Genomic DNA, 19357 nt, shown 5'->3' with positions numbered 1-19357 from the left:
CACCCCACACACAAACATATACGGCACAGTGACGTGGCACCCGCCGTCCACGCAGGCGCTTCGAACGTGTCCGTGGCCTCAACGGACACGTGGTGGTGAACATCCGCCCCGGTTCCAGACGAGCCACCCTCCCCAACAGTCCTCCTTTTGCCTGCCGTTCTAGGAGCATCCCAGAGGCGGTTTGCCTCCGGGGCTTTGGGCAGATGCCTCCAGCCTCGCTGGTGAGTCCACTGAAGGAAAGGTACTCGGGCTTCAGCTGTGCCCTCTGGAAATCCTGATTGCTCCACTCAACCGCCCTCTTTCTGGTCAGTTTGTTGCGCCTCGGTCCTCCTCAGCCAAGGCTCAACAGCCTTAGGCCCCCCAAGAAATTCCTGGGGGTGTTCCCCTCCACTTCCGGAGTGGACACTGACAGCGGTCGTGGTCCTCTCCCCAATCTCCTGGGATCCGGACAGCAGTGCTTATGCACCTCCTACTAGGAAGTCAGTTTTTTGCCATTTTTTGGGAGCTTGTGTTCTGTGGCGGTTGGTCATTCTGTAACATTCTGACCAGAGTGCCAAAGACCTCCTCGACATGGAGAAACATTTATTTCTATACAACATAGAGGACGAAAGTGGCACTCACGTGTAAACCCAAACAATGAACATAAGCACACTAAACACTAACGACTTCTAACACTTAACACGATATTAAACAAACATAGTTAAGACTCGATACATATAGTTACAAATGACACGCTACATTGACAATGACCAATACACTGCAAACATTGGCATGGATTTAAATACACATAGACTAACACAATGCAGGTGTGTGCAGGTGTGGTTACTAACCAAGGTCCTCCCACTTCACGTGGCGGGCCAAACCACGTGACTTGCGGGAGCGTTCCGTGACAGTGTTAAGTTCTTTATGGTGGTAGCACAATTGGACTGCAGAAATGTCACTGAGCAGTAGAAATTATTGAACTTGTGTGTCAAGGGTACTGTTTTAATTTTGAGTCAAGCAAGGTATTTATAATTTAAAAGCTATGTATACACAAAATGCATTGAGTAGGTAATTTATGGCTAAGCCTTTTAAGAATGATTCCATCCTTGCAGCTATAGGGAGTGAGAGATCTCTGTAAGGAAGTCACATGACAAGATCTTACAGACCTGGTAAGCAGCAAAGTTCTGGGTGCTCTAGAGGAGCAATAGCATATGAGGGAAGAAAAGCTGGTAGTTAAATTGAAAATGAAAATCAGAATGAAAAGCCTGGTTGAGAATTTGGCCATCTGTTCCTAGCTTCTCAGTAAGGATTGTACTCTTTTGCAGAGTAAAAATCTGAAGGATGTGATAGTGGATGAAAGCCATCCACAACCACCCCACGGATATAAGAAGTATGTGAGGGAACAATGAAAGTGTCAATGGTAATTGAAGGGTCAAGCATTTCAGAGGGTCAAGCATCTTTTCTATCTTATCCAGACTGTTTCAAGTCTTTATCCAAGCAGAGATCATTTGATTTCAGTAAGTCATAGGTGGTGGAAGATGAGAGGTACAATTGTATATCATCAGCAAGCTAAACCAAGTGATTTAGCATATATGGAGAATAAGAGTGAACCAACAATGGACTCCTGAGGAACATCAATTGCAAGGTTATGAGGCTGCCTGCTACAATTAACCTGGAAGATGTGATAAGAACATTTCCCAATGGCCAAGCTAGAAATTATGGAGTAAATATCAAAGACATCAGCCAAGCAGGATGGGGAGCTTTTGTCTCCCATTTTCAACAGTAGGATCATTCATTTGCATTTTTCACTGTCCCGTCTAAGGTTATTTCTCTTTCTCTTTTCTCTCATTTTCGACGGCGTCCTTCTCTGTCCTGTACAGGAAAATCTTAGAGGTGAAGATTATTGATGATGAGGAGTATGAGAAGAACAAGACCTTCACCATCCTGCTGGGGGAGCCTGTGCTGCTGGAGATTGGACAGAAGCATGGTCAAGAAACATGTTTTGGACTAATCCAAGAATAGCTTTCCTGACACAAGCATAGCCTAACCACAGCCTGACAAACCCCAGCATAACTGAGCCTAGATTGGCGGCAATATGCAGCTCTTACCTGCGCTTTTGCTTTCTGTGCCAGCGCAGACTGGAAGCTCTGTTAACCATGTATTATTAGAATACATTTCTGCTCCTGGAAATTAATACTTATTGAAGCAGTCAAGCAATTTACTATAAATAAAAGAGAGCCTGCAGACCTGTAGTCTTATTTTCAGCTGTACATGAAATAGGAAAATGCAAAATAGAACAGTACATCTATTCTATATATACTGTGTCATCCATAGGTGAATCACAAGAATTTGGACAGTTGAATATTTAGTTGCATGAAGCTGGAGCCAGAAAAAGAGACCTATCAGGACAGAGTAATTGGTCCCAACACACACGACCATGTTAGAGCAGTGTCTCCAGGCCTTTTCTGCACATTAATTACATACTTACTGCTCTAATTTGATGTTCTTCATCATGCTATTCAATTTCCCAAGCTATTGTAGGAACCCATTAACAATGTCACTGATACCATTTAAAATAGTTTCTTCTTCCCAGATTTTTCTTTCTCTAATTGCTTTCTATTGTGTGTGTATTATATATACCTTAAATACATGCATGTCTTCAACTACAGGTGATTCCAACGATAACAAGCCAGCAGTAGGGATTGAGGAGGAAGAGGTGGCCAAGATGGGCTGTCCCAGTCTGGGCGAGCACACCAAGCTGGAGGTGGTGATTGAAGAGTCCTACGAATTCAAGGTAACTTCTGAAAGCCAGACTGGCTGAAGAACAGTGCAGTGTTTATGCCGCTAGCCTTTCACCCACGAGCAAACACACACAGACTCTCACTCACACATACAAAGACTATCTCACACATACGGACTCCACAGGTCACTGTTTCATTAAAGGTGTCTGGAATCCCTCACACTCAGGGGACGGTCATAGTGACAGTCTCCGTACAGCAGGTTGTCCAGGTGAAGCATCTTATGTGAGACAGGCACGTCACAGCTTCTTTTACACAGTCTACGCCCTCCAAATGAAACCCACCACCAGCAGCAGTGGACCACATGACATCGGACAGAATGAAATTCAGAGGGGTTTATTTTTCCTGGCGCCCTGGTGCTTCACTGTTCTGAAATCAATCAAACCAAGATCTGTCCATGCCCAAGCTGTCTGGAGGGCTGGTTTTGTCATTGATACTGTTCAATGTCACACCAGAGATGAGGTGAGCTTGTTCATCTTCAGCTGTGTGTGTGAGTGTGTGTGTGTGTGTGTGTGTGTGTATATATATTCAGAACACGGTGGACAAGCTGATAAAGAAGACTAACCTTGCATTGGTGGTGGGCAGCAGCAGCTGGAGAGAGCAGTTTGTCAGTGCTGTTACTGTCAGTGCAGGTGAGCATCTCCGACAGACACACACACGTGCACACACACCATTTCAGTCCATCCATGATTAATTATCCCACATCTCATTTAAATTCAAATGCAATACAGGCTTCTTTACATGAAGCATTATCCTACAGCTTAATATGATGCACAACCCCTTCAGCCTTCCATCAATCATCTGTTGTCACCCATGTGAAGGTGTGCAGTAGATCTTGAGTATATCTGGACACCTTACCTCTCATGTCTCATTCCCCATGAAGTCTTACATAACCCATTAGTGTGGCTTTGTCCCCCAGGTGATGATGATGAGGAAGAGAGTGGTGAAGAGCGCCTGCCCTCCTGCTTTGATTACATCATGCACTTCCTGACAGTCTTTTGGAAAGTTCTGTTCGCTTTTGTGCCACCCACGGAGTACTGGAATGGTTGGGCTTGCTTTTTTGTATCCATTTCGCTCATTGGGGTCCTCACCGCTGTCACAGGAGACCTAGCCTCCCATTTCGGCTGCACCATCGGCCTGAAGGACTCAGTCACGGCTGTGGTGTTTGTGGCCCTCGGCACCTCAGTGCCTGGTGAGTGTGCATGAGTATGCAACCCATTCTGTAGGTCTAACCCAGCGAAGTGTGGACATGTTATAGCTTATGTTCTGTGAATGAATTGACTACATCCCAACTGTCTCTGCAGAGCTTTTTAAGCTGTTTAAGTGAACAGCAGTAGAAAAGCCCCTCCACTTCTCCCTCTTTCACTCTCCCCCCCTCCCTTTCCTGGTCTGCATCTCCTCAGACACCTTTGCCAGCAAGGTGGCCGCCATCCAGGACCAATACGCCGACGCCTCCATCGGTAACGTGACTGGAAGCAACGCGGTGAATGTGTTTCTGGGCATCGGCGTGGCATGGACCATCGCTGCCGTCTACTGGCACAGCAAGGGTCAACAGTTCCGTGTGCCACCCGGCTCGCTGGCCTTCTCCGTCACGCTCTTCACCATCCTGGCACTGCTGTGCGTGGCCACGCTTCTCTACCGCCGCCGGCCCTCCATCTCCGGAGGAGAGCTTGGGGGTCCGCGGACTGCCAAGCTGCTCACTGCCCTGCTGTACCTCACGTTATGGCTCATCTACATCCTGCTGGCCTCACTGGAAGCCTACTGCCAAGTGCCTGGCTTCTAAGAGCGAGAGTGAAAGGGAGAGCTAGATAAAAAGAGATCTCTTTCCTGTGCAATTATTCTCTCTCCCTCTGCTGTTGTGACATACTGTATCTGTAAAATGTCCAAAATGAGTGTTTACATTACTGCAGATTATTAGTGTTGCTGGAATGGGACCAGTTCCTTCTCACCAACACTGGGGTGGATCTCTAGCTTGGTGCTGTGGGGAGGGGAGGGAGACTTTGCTGTTCTGATGGAACTCTTTCAGAAGCTTGAGGAAATGCAGAGACTGTAGTCACTACACGGGGTTACTCACTATACTCATTACACGCTTTACTGGGCTCTACCAGCTCCTGCAGGTTCACGCTTGACCACATGAAAGAGACGCACTCCAGAAAGCTGTCCATGACAAAAAAAAAGAGGCATTTTTATCCTTTCCATCAAATTATCTTTTTTCTCCCGGGCATTTTCTCACTCCTCCTGGTGATATGTCTGCTCTTTGCAGCACCCGCTCTCTGTCAGTAGACTCTTGGGGACCTGCTCCACAATGTTCCCGGGCCCTGAGGCCAGGCCGTCGCAGGCCAAGCATCCTGCTCTCCCGCTCCATGGAGCCCTGCAGCCGCTCAACATCCTCCCCTCTGAATCTGGACAAACCAGGCTCCACAAGGACACCACTGGTCCTCAATGCAGCCTCCTTTTCTATAGTTTTCTCCTCGTTTCTACTCTCTTCCATTGTTAAGTACTTGTCTTGTGCAGTTTTTGAACAAAAGTTCTGTGACAAGAATTCTTATTATTACTGAACTGTTAAGACAGAGGAATGTGGTTTTCTTGACAGCTTGTTTTAAAAAAGAGTTGCCACAAAAAAGAGATGCACAACTTGCATGGTACAAGAGTTGGAGTCTGAAGATCAAAAGAAATGATGAAAAGGTAAAAATTATATCAAAGGTGTTGGTGTACATTTATACGGTTATTATATTATTTATTATCTTTACTATATATTGTGTGTTCAGGAATATTGTGCACTGTGTGTCTATGAGGATATCCTGGAAGGACAACGTGGCCCTTAAGGAAAAAAAGTGTTGATTTATAATGTGTCAGTGTTGGGCGGGACATTCAGTCAAGTCATTGTTCAAAATCTTGTAAGTAGAACTGTCCTAATGTGAACTAGTATGTTTACTACTGCCACACACATAGAGACATAGACATACACACACACACACACACACACACACACACACACACACACACACACACACACACATATACAAAATCACACATGCACTCACATACAAGTTTGTGGTCTTGACTTCCTTCCAAAGTCCTATGAGCTTCCAAGGAAACTTCCTTGAGTTCCATAAACACATAGACACTGGGGCAATGTATATATTGACCAGTGAACTAGGAAGACCCTCTACTATGCTGGAGTTAGTGTATGCACTAGTGGAGGTACTGTATGTGTTTACCGCTTCCATAGCAATAGCAAGTGACTTTGATGGGATTGCAACACACTTATGGATATAATCTTTTTTTCTACTGCTGAATTAGACTGGACGTTTTATGTCTGAAATGTGGATCCCTTACTGTCACTATGTTAATCCAGCCCTGTTCACCATTATTGACTCTTCAAGATAACATAATCATTGCTTCATTTGAGTTTATGTGCATGCTTAATGCACTTTGGATTAAATTTCAAATCAATTTATTTTTGTACCCTCTAATCAGTTACTTCCATCTGTTCCTTAACTAATGAGGCCTGATCCTATTCCAGTCACCCAGGAGTTAATCTGGTTGTTAGATTAGTTTGTCTTCCCTCCTTCTCCCTTCCTCTTTATCTTTGTGACTAATGAAGTCCAATTGAAAACTTTTCAGATATGATACATTCAGATCCGTTTACAGGATGTACACAGTGTCATTTTTTCCCAGTACCTATCACTTTGAGAAACGTATAGAACATTTATTGTTCAGCAGAGTAGAAGGTGATCGCTGTCAGTAGTCCTGCTTGGATGGTGCCTGAAAATGTTTTTAAGGCACTTAAAAGGCTATTCTAAGTTTGTTCTTGTTTTGAGTAGGTGGATCTCCCCTTAGTGACTCTCCCCTTGAGCTGGATTTGGGGAGTTTGTGAAAGTTAGGGACCGTTCTTCATACCATTCTGCTAACGGCTTGTCTCAGGGACTCACGGTGATTGAGAGAGGCAGAAGCTGGTAGAGGTGTTCAGGCATTCACAGCCTGGAGGGGCTCATTTGGCCATTTTTAGTGTCTTCATAATCGGTAGAAGCCACGATGGTTACTGTTTCTGGAAAAGGAAGCTTTGGTGTGCATTTTTATTGTCATGTGAGTTTAGTTTTGCATGATACCAGGAAGACTGACTTTTTACATGATAGCAGGCAAAAAAAAGAACAGGGAAAAAAGTGCAGAGTGAGTATTTTTAGTGCTTCTTGTTGCTAGGCGACATCTCGAAGACTCATTGTCTTTCTGTCACAGTGTAGTCTGGTGTCAGTGTATGATGGTGGCTGTGTAGCAGACATAGCAGGACCACCGAGCACCAATCCCCTTTTAAGGTTATACCCACCCTTCTCCCGTCACATAGCACAGAGGGTTAATGACTTTAAGCCCCTAGATCAAATAATAGCCCTTAATGAAAGCTATATAGATTCCATTGAGATCTAAATGTGCTGCAGGGTGTGGGAATGCAGACAGTTGGACTGCAGTAGTGTTGCTCCCACATGTGTCATTTAAGTGTGCTGACTTGGCTTCGTAGGATTCCCTGTTTATACCAATGTTCATTAGGACATACATGGCCAAGCAAATCCTACCTTAGTATTCCTACTGTGAGGCACGTGGTGAACACCTCTGGGACTGAGGTACTGATTGATTTTGGTGAAGAAACCCCAGCTCAGTTCAAAACTAACTGGAGCAGGATTTAGCGAGGCCTGGCTTTATTTATTTGTTTACTGTTAGTGGTATGGCAGCAGCAGAGGGTAGAGTGGAAGTCATCTCCGTTATGCCTCCTGAGCAAACAATAGGCTTCAGCCTGAGCTGATGATGCACATGGTAATCTTTAGAATTTCATTGTATGCCTTGTCCTCCAAGGGTGAAGATGAGTTTCATGTAAGTGGACATAATAGGACTGATGTGGATAAGCTGTCATTATGAACTCATGTGTCAGCCAAGATGGGGCACATGCCACATTTTTATGCGAGGTTCCTCTGGTCCCCTATGCTCTTAGCATCTTAAATATGGCAACGGAACACAAGCACATCTCCTGAAAGAACAATCCAGTTTTTCTAATCTTTTGTCCTGTTTCAAATGCTGCAGCTGTTGGCCCAAAGCCAGGTTTTATCATAATGCCATAGATCATCACCACTTTCACATGATCAAGCACAAAGAAATGGAATACAATGGGTTCTGGCCATCCGTACATGCCAATATAAACACACTATTTCCCCATTGCGCGCACACACACTCACACGTTCTCTCTCTCTCTCTCTCTCTCTCTCTCTTTCTCTCTCTCGCATACACACACAATTCCTTTGAGTATATGAGAGATAGGTATTGTTCTTTTCTTGCATGCTTGTTTCACTTCTGTGCGTCACTTTGCGTAAATATGCTGTCTCTCAGTGTGTCTCACATGTGGTTGTATGTATCTCAGTGTGTCTCACATACTTGCTCATGCGTATCTCAGTCTGACACACGTGTGTTCGAGATCCTGCAGACTTCAAGCATGTCCTTTCTATGTGCGCATTTGTGTTTGTCTTTTTAAGCTTTTTTTTATTACGACACTGAAATATTTGCAAGAATGACAATGAAATATTTACAAAAGTGACAATTTGTGTTTGGTTTTGTATGTATTAACATTTGATAAATTACTGCTTTAAAATGTTTTTTTCTCTAAATGCCAAGTGTTCTTAATTTTAGTATATGATATTCTTGTCTTGAAATCTGTACTGTACAGAGGATAAATTTCTATATAAGCTAAAGAAATTATAATAATGTGCTATAGGCAGCGCACTACTATTACTATCACAAAAGCATTCATGTTATAGCATTCATGTTTAATTAGCATTAATTATTAAGTATGTATGTGTGTGAGCAAGCAAGGATGTATTTATGTCAACACACTAAAAATGTTCTGTGAAGGTAGAAGGGGTAGGGAAATGGGGAGTCTGTTTCAATTGCTAATCATTGGTTCATTATTTTATTTATTGAAGCCTACATTAAAGTTGGAATTGTATATTATACAGTCACAGTGGGTCTTCCATTGATGCCATTTCAAAAAGCCAACCGGTATCACTGAGTTCCCTGAATACCAAATTTAGTAGCATCAAGCAACCAACTAGTAACCTACCCAAATGATGTGCATGTTTTTTTATCATTTCATAGTTGCTGGTATCCAGGACTGTCAGATTTAATTGTGGAAGCATATTACTTAAACCAGTAAAAATGTTTATAAGGCTTTTTGAAGTCCAAATGCAGTAGTTCTATACATGTTAGTGGTGAGGTTTAGGAATCTTATGTTTAAAAAAAGCTGTATTTACCCCAGAGAGTTTGTGCAGGGCCAAAACCAGCAAGTTTGAACACTGTACATGCTTGAATGGTGAGAAAGTTGAGACTTGCACAAAGAAGATCTATTCTCAAGAATAAAGACTAGAGAATTCTCAAGAATGCTTGACAGATGGCACTCGACTTGGTCCTGTTCCCCCTACAGATCAATGAGCTGCACAAAACACTCATTAGACACACACACAGAATAAGAGAGAGAGAGAGAGAGAGAGAGAGAGAGAGAAAGAGAAATGCATGTTTTGGAATCTAAATGACAGAAAATACAAAACCTCATGAGGAAAGGGGAGAAGGAGACCAAAACATCTCAGCAAATATGTAAGATTGATGGAACACTTCCTTTATCACTACTGTGGCTTTGCCTGAACGAAAGAAACAGCTCCCAGCTGCAGTTACAGAGACCAAGCAATTAGACAGAAATAATGTTGAATCCTGGCATCACCATGAGACATGTGTGACCTACTGCAGTAATAGTTTTAGTTGATCTTTATGAGACAAAGTAGGGAGATTGCATAGGAGCACAACAAAAATATTATATATAACAATAATATTGTATTATATTGAAATAAAGCAATATAACAGTATTGCTATCATTTTTCATTTTTTACAGTTTGCTCCCAACAAGATCTGTATGTGGCCACATTCCACCTATCCGATTTGGATCCGATTCGTTCCTTTGTGGATTTTATTATTTTGCTCGTTTTCTCAGGTTACAAATCTGTTTGAGGTGACATCTCCTGCTCTGAAGAAAATTGTCAGAGGTGTGATTGCAAACTTTACCAGAAAAGCAGGGGTAACGAGGGAGCAGAAATGTACTCTCTGCCTGCCACTTTGCAGTGGAGGAAAACTATGTGTTTATGTGTTATACGATTTTCAAGATCCATCCTCCTCTTGCGAGACAAGGTCCTCATAAATTACTGTTCACACCTATACTGGACCCCACCCCACCCCCTTTCATTAGTGCTTATATCTGTTTTCCTGCCCTCCCATTTCAAACAGAGCTTCACTCATAACATGTGAAGTGAGTCATTTGGTATTATGCATATACTGCGGCTCGGGACCGATGTTGTTATGTAACACTTTTTCAGATTTCACAGAAGAAGTTGTTTTTACTTCTGAACCCGCTCGCGCCTGTATTCTCATCCTGGGACACTCTCCCTGCAGTGGGACTTCTAGACTTTACCCAATATATCTACCAGGTTCACTTAAAGCAGTTTTCCACCTACACTAACTAGGGTTGTTGCAAGCACCCATATAAAATCGTACCAAACATATCAGCAGTAATAATGCGAGAGCCCAAACGTCATTGTTGGATGTTTTGTTTTTTTCCCTTTGGAATGTCAAACCGAATGCCAAAAATGTCAAAGAAGAAAAATTAGCATTCCAGGCTTTGTCTTTTTTTTTTTTTTTTTTTTGTCAAAACATATCTGAGTCATAGGATGTCAAAGCACACGAAACCACTTGGAAAATAAGAAATTAGAAAGCCATTGTTTTGCCATGGCAATTTGTCTGAGCAATCCCCAGCTCTATTTTCAGATGACTTGGTATGGGGGTGTGTGTGGGGGTGTTGGGGTGTGTGTGTTGGGGTGTGTTGGGGGAGGGGGGCAGCTGCATTTTGGTGTCATCAGTCACCATCACTGGAGCCCTGCTGCAGTAGACACCCTGAGGCCAGATTCACACCACGTCTTTTCTCTCACACACGCACATGCGCACATTGTTCCGACGTAAGATCTGGCTGATTACAGCTGTCACGTTTCACATCTTTGATGCGGATGCCAACTTGCAGGTGGCATGTCGTCGATGCTTTCTGTTGTTAAACAGGTAGGTTTACGTGGTAATTATGGTGATTAATACTGTCTTATGTTACAGTAAAAAAAACATCCTTGTTACAGAGAGACCTAATGTAAATTATAATACTAAGTCAAAGCCCGTGTTATATAAAAACTAGTATCAACTTTTCCTCATCTGCCCCCTTTTGGCTATTATCTGAGAGATCAGCAATAATTTATGTGTTACTTGGATTACAATGGTTTATGATAATTAAAAGCAAGTCCTGCTTGGATAGAACGAGGCAAAACATACGCGCCATTTCTCCTGTCGTCTGTCAGGTCACCCAGATGTCGAAGCGAGAGGGTGCAGGAGTGACTGCAAGTGGGGGGGATGCAGAAAATAAAGTGGAAGTGGGAAGAGAGGCAGCGATTCGGCGCTCGTTTCGTGAATCACCAGCTGAAGTCAGTTAGTCATCACATGGTGTTACTTCAGGATGAGGATGATTCACCCGCCCTGCAAAGCAGCACTGTAGTCTTAACTTCATCCTCCTCCTGGCTCCTTAATAGCGGCGTAGCGAGCAGAGCGGGGTGCTATCGCGCCGCTTGTTTTGCTCCAGTGTGGTGGCCACACCTCAGGAATAATTTGGTCACAGCGAAAACAGATTTATATCTGTTTCCCGGCCCAGGGGGGAGAGGATGTAGCGTTGGATACGTTTTCCACTGATTGTACTCTATCATCATCGTCATCTGGTCACCAGAGCCATGGCGGCAGCCTTGGTTTCAAAGCTCTCCATGGTTGTCAGCTCACTGAGATGGAGATTGAACATACTGTTATAGAAGTTAGTAACTGTGTCTTTTATAGGCAAAGAGAGACAGAGAGAGAAAGAGACTATGGCTAAAAGGCTTGCTGTGGTAGATTTACCACCAAGCCCTCTAGTCTCCCAGCATGACACAGTGTGTGTGTGTATATATGTATGTATGTATGTGTATATATATATATATATAGAGAGAGAGAGAGAGAGAGAGAGAGAGAGAGAGAGAGAGAGAGAGAGAGAGAGAGAGAGACTGAGCTGTTGGGGAGGAGGGGGCTTTGGATGCTCAGTTTGAACATTATCCAATATTTCAAGCCTCTCCGGCTAGAGCTTATGCAACATTTGATGCTCTTGTTAGATTGTTGGAGTGCAGGCTCATGCTGATTGGTAGTCCTGGGAAAGGCTGCCTCTTCGTACTGTTCTAGGACCAGCCCACTCCACCCAAATCCTGACTTTATTTATCAGAGGGGAAGCTGCAGATCTCATCCTGGAACAGTTTCTGCCAACACTCAATATGTGCTTAGTTTTGGCAGAGATGAGAAGGTGAATGAAGAATGCTACAGGACTCAGAGCTCATAATCTACAGCTGCTATACGATGCACAAGGGTTGCTGGACTAATTAAATGCTGCATTAGAAAACTGAATGCGACTCCCTTTGGGTGAGACTGATTTCGTTCAGGGTCAGCCTGAGAGGACCGCGTGACACTAAAAGAACAGTGCTTGACAATCACTACCATCTTCTAACAGTGATCACGCAGACAACAACAATCAAAAGGCACGGTGGACACAATCAACACAACTCATGTGTTTGATGCATGTACGGTGTCTAAAATTTGCAGTGCTGCAATGATAAATGCAACTGGCATGCCTCGGGAAATCCATCTATTTTTGGTTTAAAACAGTACAGAAACACACTTATTCAGCCTTCTCAACAGAATGAAAATGCAGTGCGTCTTCCTTTCTCCCTTTCAACAGCAGTGCTGTGTCCTTGTGTGACGCTTCCTGAAAAGGGATAAAATGCGTATCATATTGAAAATGTGGTGATCAGAGTCTGCCACCTGGTGGTATGGCGAGGGGTTGTCCACAGAAGCAGCAAAGAAACGCTACAACCTTAAAAACTATGTTCACCGCAATCAGATTGTAAGGCAATCATGTATGTAATCGCATGATTTCGATCATTTTGAGCAAGATTAAAATGATAGTTGTTGCCAATGGTAATAGTTTCTGGTCTTAGACTGATTGACTTCAAGGTTAATAGTTGTACTTTGAATAGTAATGTAAGAATGTGAATGTGTCAGAAAAGTGCAAGAGAACCAACAGTCACACTTTTACTCCTTTAATAACTGCCAACCCTAATATGGGTCTAACAAATAAAAACAACTAGCCAAAATTCTAAAAGAAAAGAAATCCTTAAAAAGGAATTCACAGACAATTCTAAACTTAACCTCAGACCTTTATAATATGTGTCTGATAGGCTACATTTTAGTAGAATCAAGGACCAGCACAGATGCTGGAGTGTACTTTACACCATTCGTTCTGAAAAACAAATAGAATTCCTTCTTTTACATGAAATCAAAACTGAGGATTTGACAAAAGTTAGACAAAGAAATGTACATCTTTTCTGAAAGAACAATACATGCTTGTTCATTTCCCACTTGCAAAACTAAAGAAAAAGAAGGGGAAAAGTGACCCTAGAGCTTCATGGGACCCACAGAAACAAAAATAAAGCTCATAAAGTCTTGGCTACAAACCAAAACAATAGATCTTTTCATGAAAATACTTGGTCATTTGTATGACAATTGTAATGTATAGAGTATTTTTAAATTTAAAACATTAATCATTGATTTGCCAGTGAAATACAAGAGAGAAAAACTGAGAGCACCTGCTCAGATGAAAACCCAAGCTGCTATTATTGCAGCTGAGAGGAAGCAAAACTAAGTGATCTGTAGCTCACCACACACCATCACACCGTACAAACCTGCTTAACTCAATGACATTTTAAAAATCTGTTTTCTTACTGCTACATACAACCCAACTGAATTTCACTGAACTTGATTATCACTGTATCGATACCAGTTAAATGGCCAGAAACACTTGAAATTAAATGAGATCACCTACTAAGGTACAGCCAACCCTTAAGTAATTCATAAGGACTAAGTGGCAATAGAGCAGTGCTGAACTCTCACACCAACTACTGGCTGTAAGATGCCAACATACAGCCCACCAGATCTATATACACACACCATACAACAGCTATAGTACAATCCCTGGATAGAAACAAAAGCATCCAGAGATTAAGAAAGACCTGTTTTCCAGGTATAAATTGAATATATAAGAACTGAAAACCTAAACCTACTGGCACACTAAAGCCCTGAACCTTTGCTAAAAAATAAAGTAAACTTTTTGCAGGGCTAAGAGAAATGTATTCACTAGTCTTTAAAAGTTGGAAGCATACATATACAAATGGACTGAATATTGTATTAAGATATGATGCCATATCTAGATCTACCAGAGTCCAACTTTGCACATAATGCCTAATTTACACACCTTCGTACCTGGACATGCCTAATAATCTATTCTCTCTTTCTGCTGAGGTACACTTACCCCTGATGTCATGATGTTACTGAGCCTCAACCCGTCTCAGCTGCCATGGTTGCTCCCACCACCCCCTGATGTCTGATGCTGTAGCCCACCACACCTCCACTCCAGCCAACTACCTCTCCATTGCCCTGGATGGACATTCTCATGCAATATGGGTTTCAGACACGCACACCCCATTGGGCCCAGACTAGGACTTCTAGAAAACCAGACAAGACATTAATTGCTTATTTTTTCATTTTATTATTTATTTATTTTTCTCTTTCACTATTTATTCTGCTCCTTATTGTCTATATTGTTTATATTGTGGTGACCATTGTCGGCCAGAGGAGGATGCCCCCCCCCCTTTTGAGTCTTGGTTCCTCTCAAGGTTTCTTCCTCATGCTCTAGGGAGTTTTTCCTTGCCACTGTCGCCCTTGGCTTGCTCACTGGGAGCTTTGACTTTTGTTAAGTTGCTTTGTGACAACATCTGTTGTAAAAAGCCCTATATAAATAAATTGGACTTGACTTGTTTTGCACCACGAAGAAGACCTTGTCTGGACATTTCTAACCATGCAACTAAAATAAGACCTGATCTGTGTATGCGAGGTAGAAATAGGTCGCTCTGTGGAAATTTCACCAGTAAGTCTGTAAGTCTGTTAGTACACTGTCAGTAGTTGGTCATTATGAGCTTAGGGCTGTAAAAACAGTTATCATCATAGCTGAATCCACACTACCCATGGGGCTTTCAGCTTGAATACCAGCCTCAAGCTAGCAGACAGGTATGACAAATCACTATGTGTATCTTGTGAAGACGAGGTCTTCAAAACCTCAGCTTGGGCTGCATCAGTGAGGGGTGGAAGGAAAGAATCAGGAAATTGTTTATCCCAGCATAGAATTCTCCCTCCGGAATCTAGATCTGTCTCTCAACATTGTTATCTAAAGCCACATTTCTGATTGTATGCTGACTATCCAACACTGCTAGACGAAAGGTCTTGAAACTGCCAGTAACATCTTACATGCCATACACATCAATAGTCATGGTATAAGACACCAGATAATCTTTTTATAACAAGGAATGTGAGTGCATGAGACTGACAGAGACTGGATCAGAAAGTGCACTCTCCCCATCTACTGGAAGAAAATTCACCAGCAAACAACAAATTCCGATGGAAGTCCTTCTATTGGCCTGTAACATTTTTCTGAATCTTACAGGTGTGTCACCCATTTCTTGGCCATACCTATTTGCCATGAGCACTCAATCAGTGGGATTGATGGTAAGCCCCTTCACCCTCCTGTCATAAAGTGTCTTATTACTGTTCTCTGCCTTCTTGGTATGTTCTTCTGCTATGACCAATGTATTCTTGAAGCCTTTGGTTAGGGACTCTACATATTTGTCTTGACTGGTCATGTTGTGGTCACACAGGTCAAACAAAAGAGTACATCCACAGGGAGCCATGGTACCCTCTCAAACATGAAATAGAATGGCACATACCCTATCATTTCTTGGGCAGTGTAATTCCACAGAAATGTCAGTGTCTGTAGGTGAGTAGGCCGTTCCCTCTTTATAGTAGGTGACAATGCATGAATCATATTGTCTAGGGTCCTATTAAAACATTCAACACTCCCACTTCCGGCAGGGTGTGGTGTGCAACTTGTTTCACACCAGAAACTCTGGGAGGTTTGCTAAACAGATGGCTTTCAAAATTAGCACCCCGATCACCATGAATTTGATCTGGGAAGCCAAAAATACAAACCTGGACCATGAGACACCCTATAGAGAATCACATTTCTCACTGCAACTCTTCCCCAGTGCCTCCTGTAATGGATAACTGCTGCTGGTTCCTTTTTTCTCTCTCCTACATAGGACTCCAGACAGCAAAGCTTGCATATTTCTCACTCTGAGTATACTGGCAAGGAATCCTGACCTGGAGGCACCATCTGAAGCAAGCAGTCCTCCATAACACCACAAGTTCCAGCTCCCCATCTAGTTCTGGCTTCCCATTTCTTTTGTGAATCCAAAAGAGCGAGCACATCTTCACTGCTTAAAAAAGTGTTGTCAACATGGGACACAGCACATACTTGCTGAGCATGACACACACTGCTGGAAGTCTGATTAGAAGCACTCACTCTACAAAAAGTGCCATGGATGGAAGCAGACCACCTTGACCTCCGACAGAGGCATTTTTAAGCAACCTGTGACTGAAACCAGGTCCAACAAAAGGTACACAGTTTAGGTCATCCGTCACCATATTCTCTGTGCCTGGCATATGCTTGATGTAAAAACTGTACACTATAGTATAGCTACCCAGTGTTGTTCACAACAGTCAAGCTTAGGCTTCATCATTATGTGATCAAGTGGATTATTATAATCCATCCAAACTGAAAACACATGACCTTTCAGCCAGTGACTACATTTTTCACATATTGACTATTTCAAGGCTAAGATCTTGGCAATGATTCCAGAAGATTCCTCCAAATGTACTGGACATCATGCACATAAAACTATTACAGAGTTCTTAGGGTAGAAAGCAAAGCAGGATAATAAGTGATGTAAATGCCACGTACTTATAATCATCCTCATTCAAGGGCAAATGTGAGGTCCATGGTACTAAAAAGTGAGTTGCCACCAAGTGCTGCTAAACAATACACCTGATGAAGAAGTTGATGAGAGTCTTTTAATGTTCTTCTGTTCAACCATCGAAGTCAGTGGAGACATATAAGTCTCCATTCTTCTTCAAGACAAGTATAAATGGAGATGTTCACTGGTAGATGTCCTATTAATTTCTTTATATTTCATCTCAGACAACAGTCTACTCAGCTGCAGACGTTGGGGGCACTCTCCTAAATGGGATTCTGAATGGTCTGGGTTCTGAAGGATGGATTTGATGGACAAACCCCTTAGCTTCATAGAGGTTAAGGTGGTTATGTGAGAAGACCTTTTTGTATCACACAATCAAGTAAACCAACTCTGTTTGCTTTCCTCTGACATATCACATGGAGAAATGCAAAGCCTGTCCAGACCAACTGACCTTAATTTCCTCCACAGAAGACACATCAGCACTGAGACAGAAACCAGGTTTCCATCCAAACATTTCACAAATTATTTTATGCTCATTTATGAAATTTTCGCCAAAAAAAAAAGCATATTAAGTTGTGTTTCCATCCACTATGTTTATGCAAAAAACTACCGTGATTATGGGCAGCAACAAAACAAACAAAAAGGATAAATTTAATTCGGTCTTATTGCTTGGTAGGTCTTTGTTAATTCCATCTCTCTTTTCCATCTCTCTTTTTTCTACCTCTTGGAAAAGGTAAAAATCTGTTTGCGATATTTGAGTGTTTTTTGTTTTGGAGGGTTTTTGGGGGTTTTTTCCATTCAGTTTTTTTCTTTCTTTTTTCTCAAAAACATGGTGGTTGGAAAACCATTGCAGGTGGGCTTGTATTAGCATTATTCAAGCCCTCAACATTGTTTGTTCCCTATATCAGCCTTGTGTGTTTTCAATGTCTTTTTGCAAGGGCCCTGCACTATAATATGTATGAGATTAGAAGTCAATTAAACAAAAGTCCTATTTATGTCTCGAGTCTTGCAAAATACACCAGAAGCGTGATTCGAGTTTGAGTCGTTGACTCGAGTCACCATCTCTGCAGTAGTGTGCTTATTGTCGCAGCAAACCTGAAAGACACTTCCCTTGTGACTTCTTCGAGACTCCTCCGAGACTCGGAGCTGTGGTTAGGTGTAGGTGCATTGTGCTTCTGAACTCCTTCCACCAGCTCTTCCAGCATCCCCAGCATGAATGACAAGAACTGAATGCCACTATGGCTGGAGAAGGAGAATCACATGTAGTGTGACGTGGCTGACCCTGCCCAGGGACAGTAGTGGATGGGGTTCAGACAGGCAGAACATTTGGCTGTTGACATGATAAGGAAAAAATGTGGCGACCACACCAGATGCCTCTGGCATAGATTGTCCATGACAACCTGGACTAAACTCTGTACCCGTCACTGCAGTAGTGTGGATGTTTAACCATATGCTGGCACCTTCACACACCCTATGCTCTCTCTCTCTGATAGTCACTTGTATATCTAGCACTCCTTTCATGAATGGGTTTACATTTAAATATCCTGGCCAGATCATGATCAGGGCAGTGCTTTACATACACTGGAGCCACTTCCTCAGCTATGCTCTCCATCCATCTGCCTCGTCTACAAAGGCCGTCATCAGCAAGGTCAGCTGCCTTATTTAAATTAATCGAATAGTCAGCTGGACTTTCTTTGGTCTTTGGTAATGTAGAATAAAATTCAGCAAGTGGGAGGTAGAATGACATTTCATTGAAGTACTAAGGCAAAACAATGTATTTTAGCTCCAGGTGCTACTTCATGTTAAGAGTGTGATTGCTCCTCAGAATAATCTTAAAGGTGACCTGTTATCCTCATTTTTATTGTTCATAATCTTATTTTTTGGGGACTACTAGAATAGATTTACATGCAGTGTTCCAAAAACATATTATTTTCCATATATTGTACATTTCTTCTCACCTTCTGTCTGAAACACTCTGTTAGTGCTGCTGTGTCAGCTCGCCCACTCTGGTCTGATTGCTCAACTGCCAAAGTGGTTCCGCCCATGTCTTGCAGCCTACAGACAGACCCTTCTCTCCTGAGCAGCTATAAACACCAGTGTATATGAAATGTTAGATATTGCAGTGTCCGGTGGTTTCCAAGCCATTCGGGGGAACCACAAATAGACATGCAGTTCTCTGCAGGCAGGCATAACTCAGCACAATACACGTATAAAATTACCAGGGGCATTAGAAGCATATCTAGCTAGCCAGTTAGCAGAAGCCTACAGTGGCTTGCATCTGTAATATTACAGTTCGTAATCATAAATCCATCCACTGTTCAACATACAGTGAACTCAAAAACATTTCCATATTTCCTCATAATTCCAAAGTGGGTGTGTTGCTGATTAGCAAAATGCATTATATCATAGAAAGAGTAGTTGTTAGGTTAGCCTTGTTAGTTGAGAAGCCTACATTTGAGCACTGGTTCTATGACTTAGCAATATATATATTTCAGCACTCATTGTTACTTTACACATCTACAA

The 19357-nt window shown here is 42.5% G+C and overlaps 1 protein-coding gene across 5 annotated transcripts in view; it reads left to right on the top strand.

The window, feature by feature from the left end:
* Positions 1-8774, top strand: part of slc8a4a (solute carrier family 8 member 4a) — a 43953-nt gene extending 35179 nt beyond the window's left edge. For 4 of the 5 annotated variants that reach the window (XM_035527379.1, XM_035527380.1, XM_027023836.2 and 1 more), the window contains 5 exons: positions 1863-1969; positions 2652-2776; positions 3313-3412; positions 3700-3972; positions 4184-8774. In XM_035527379.1, the coding sequence (XP_035383272.1) occupies positions 1863-1969; positions 2652-2776; positions 3313-3412; positions 3700-3972; positions 4184-4563 (985 nt within the window). In that variant the 3' untranslated portion in view covers positions 4564-8774. The remainder of the gene's footprint in view (positions 1-1862; positions 1970-2651; positions 2777-3312; positions 3413-3699; positions 3973-4183) is intronic. The other variant, XR_004776199.1, reaches the window with a different exon arrangement.
* Positions 8775-19357: the final 10583 nt, after the last annotated feature.

This window comes from Electrophorus electricus, chromosome 6 (assembly GCF_013358815.1).
Source record: "Electrophorus electricus isolate fEleEle1 chromosome 6, fEleEle1.pri, whole genome shotgun sequence".
Taxonomy (NCBI): domain Eukaryota; kingdom Metazoa; phylum Chordata; class Actinopteri; order Gymnotiformes; family Gymnotidae; genus Electrophorus; species Electrophorus electricus.
The sequence above is the reverse complement of the archived record's forward strand: the minus strand, read 5'-3'. Positions and strand labels throughout refer to the sequence as shown.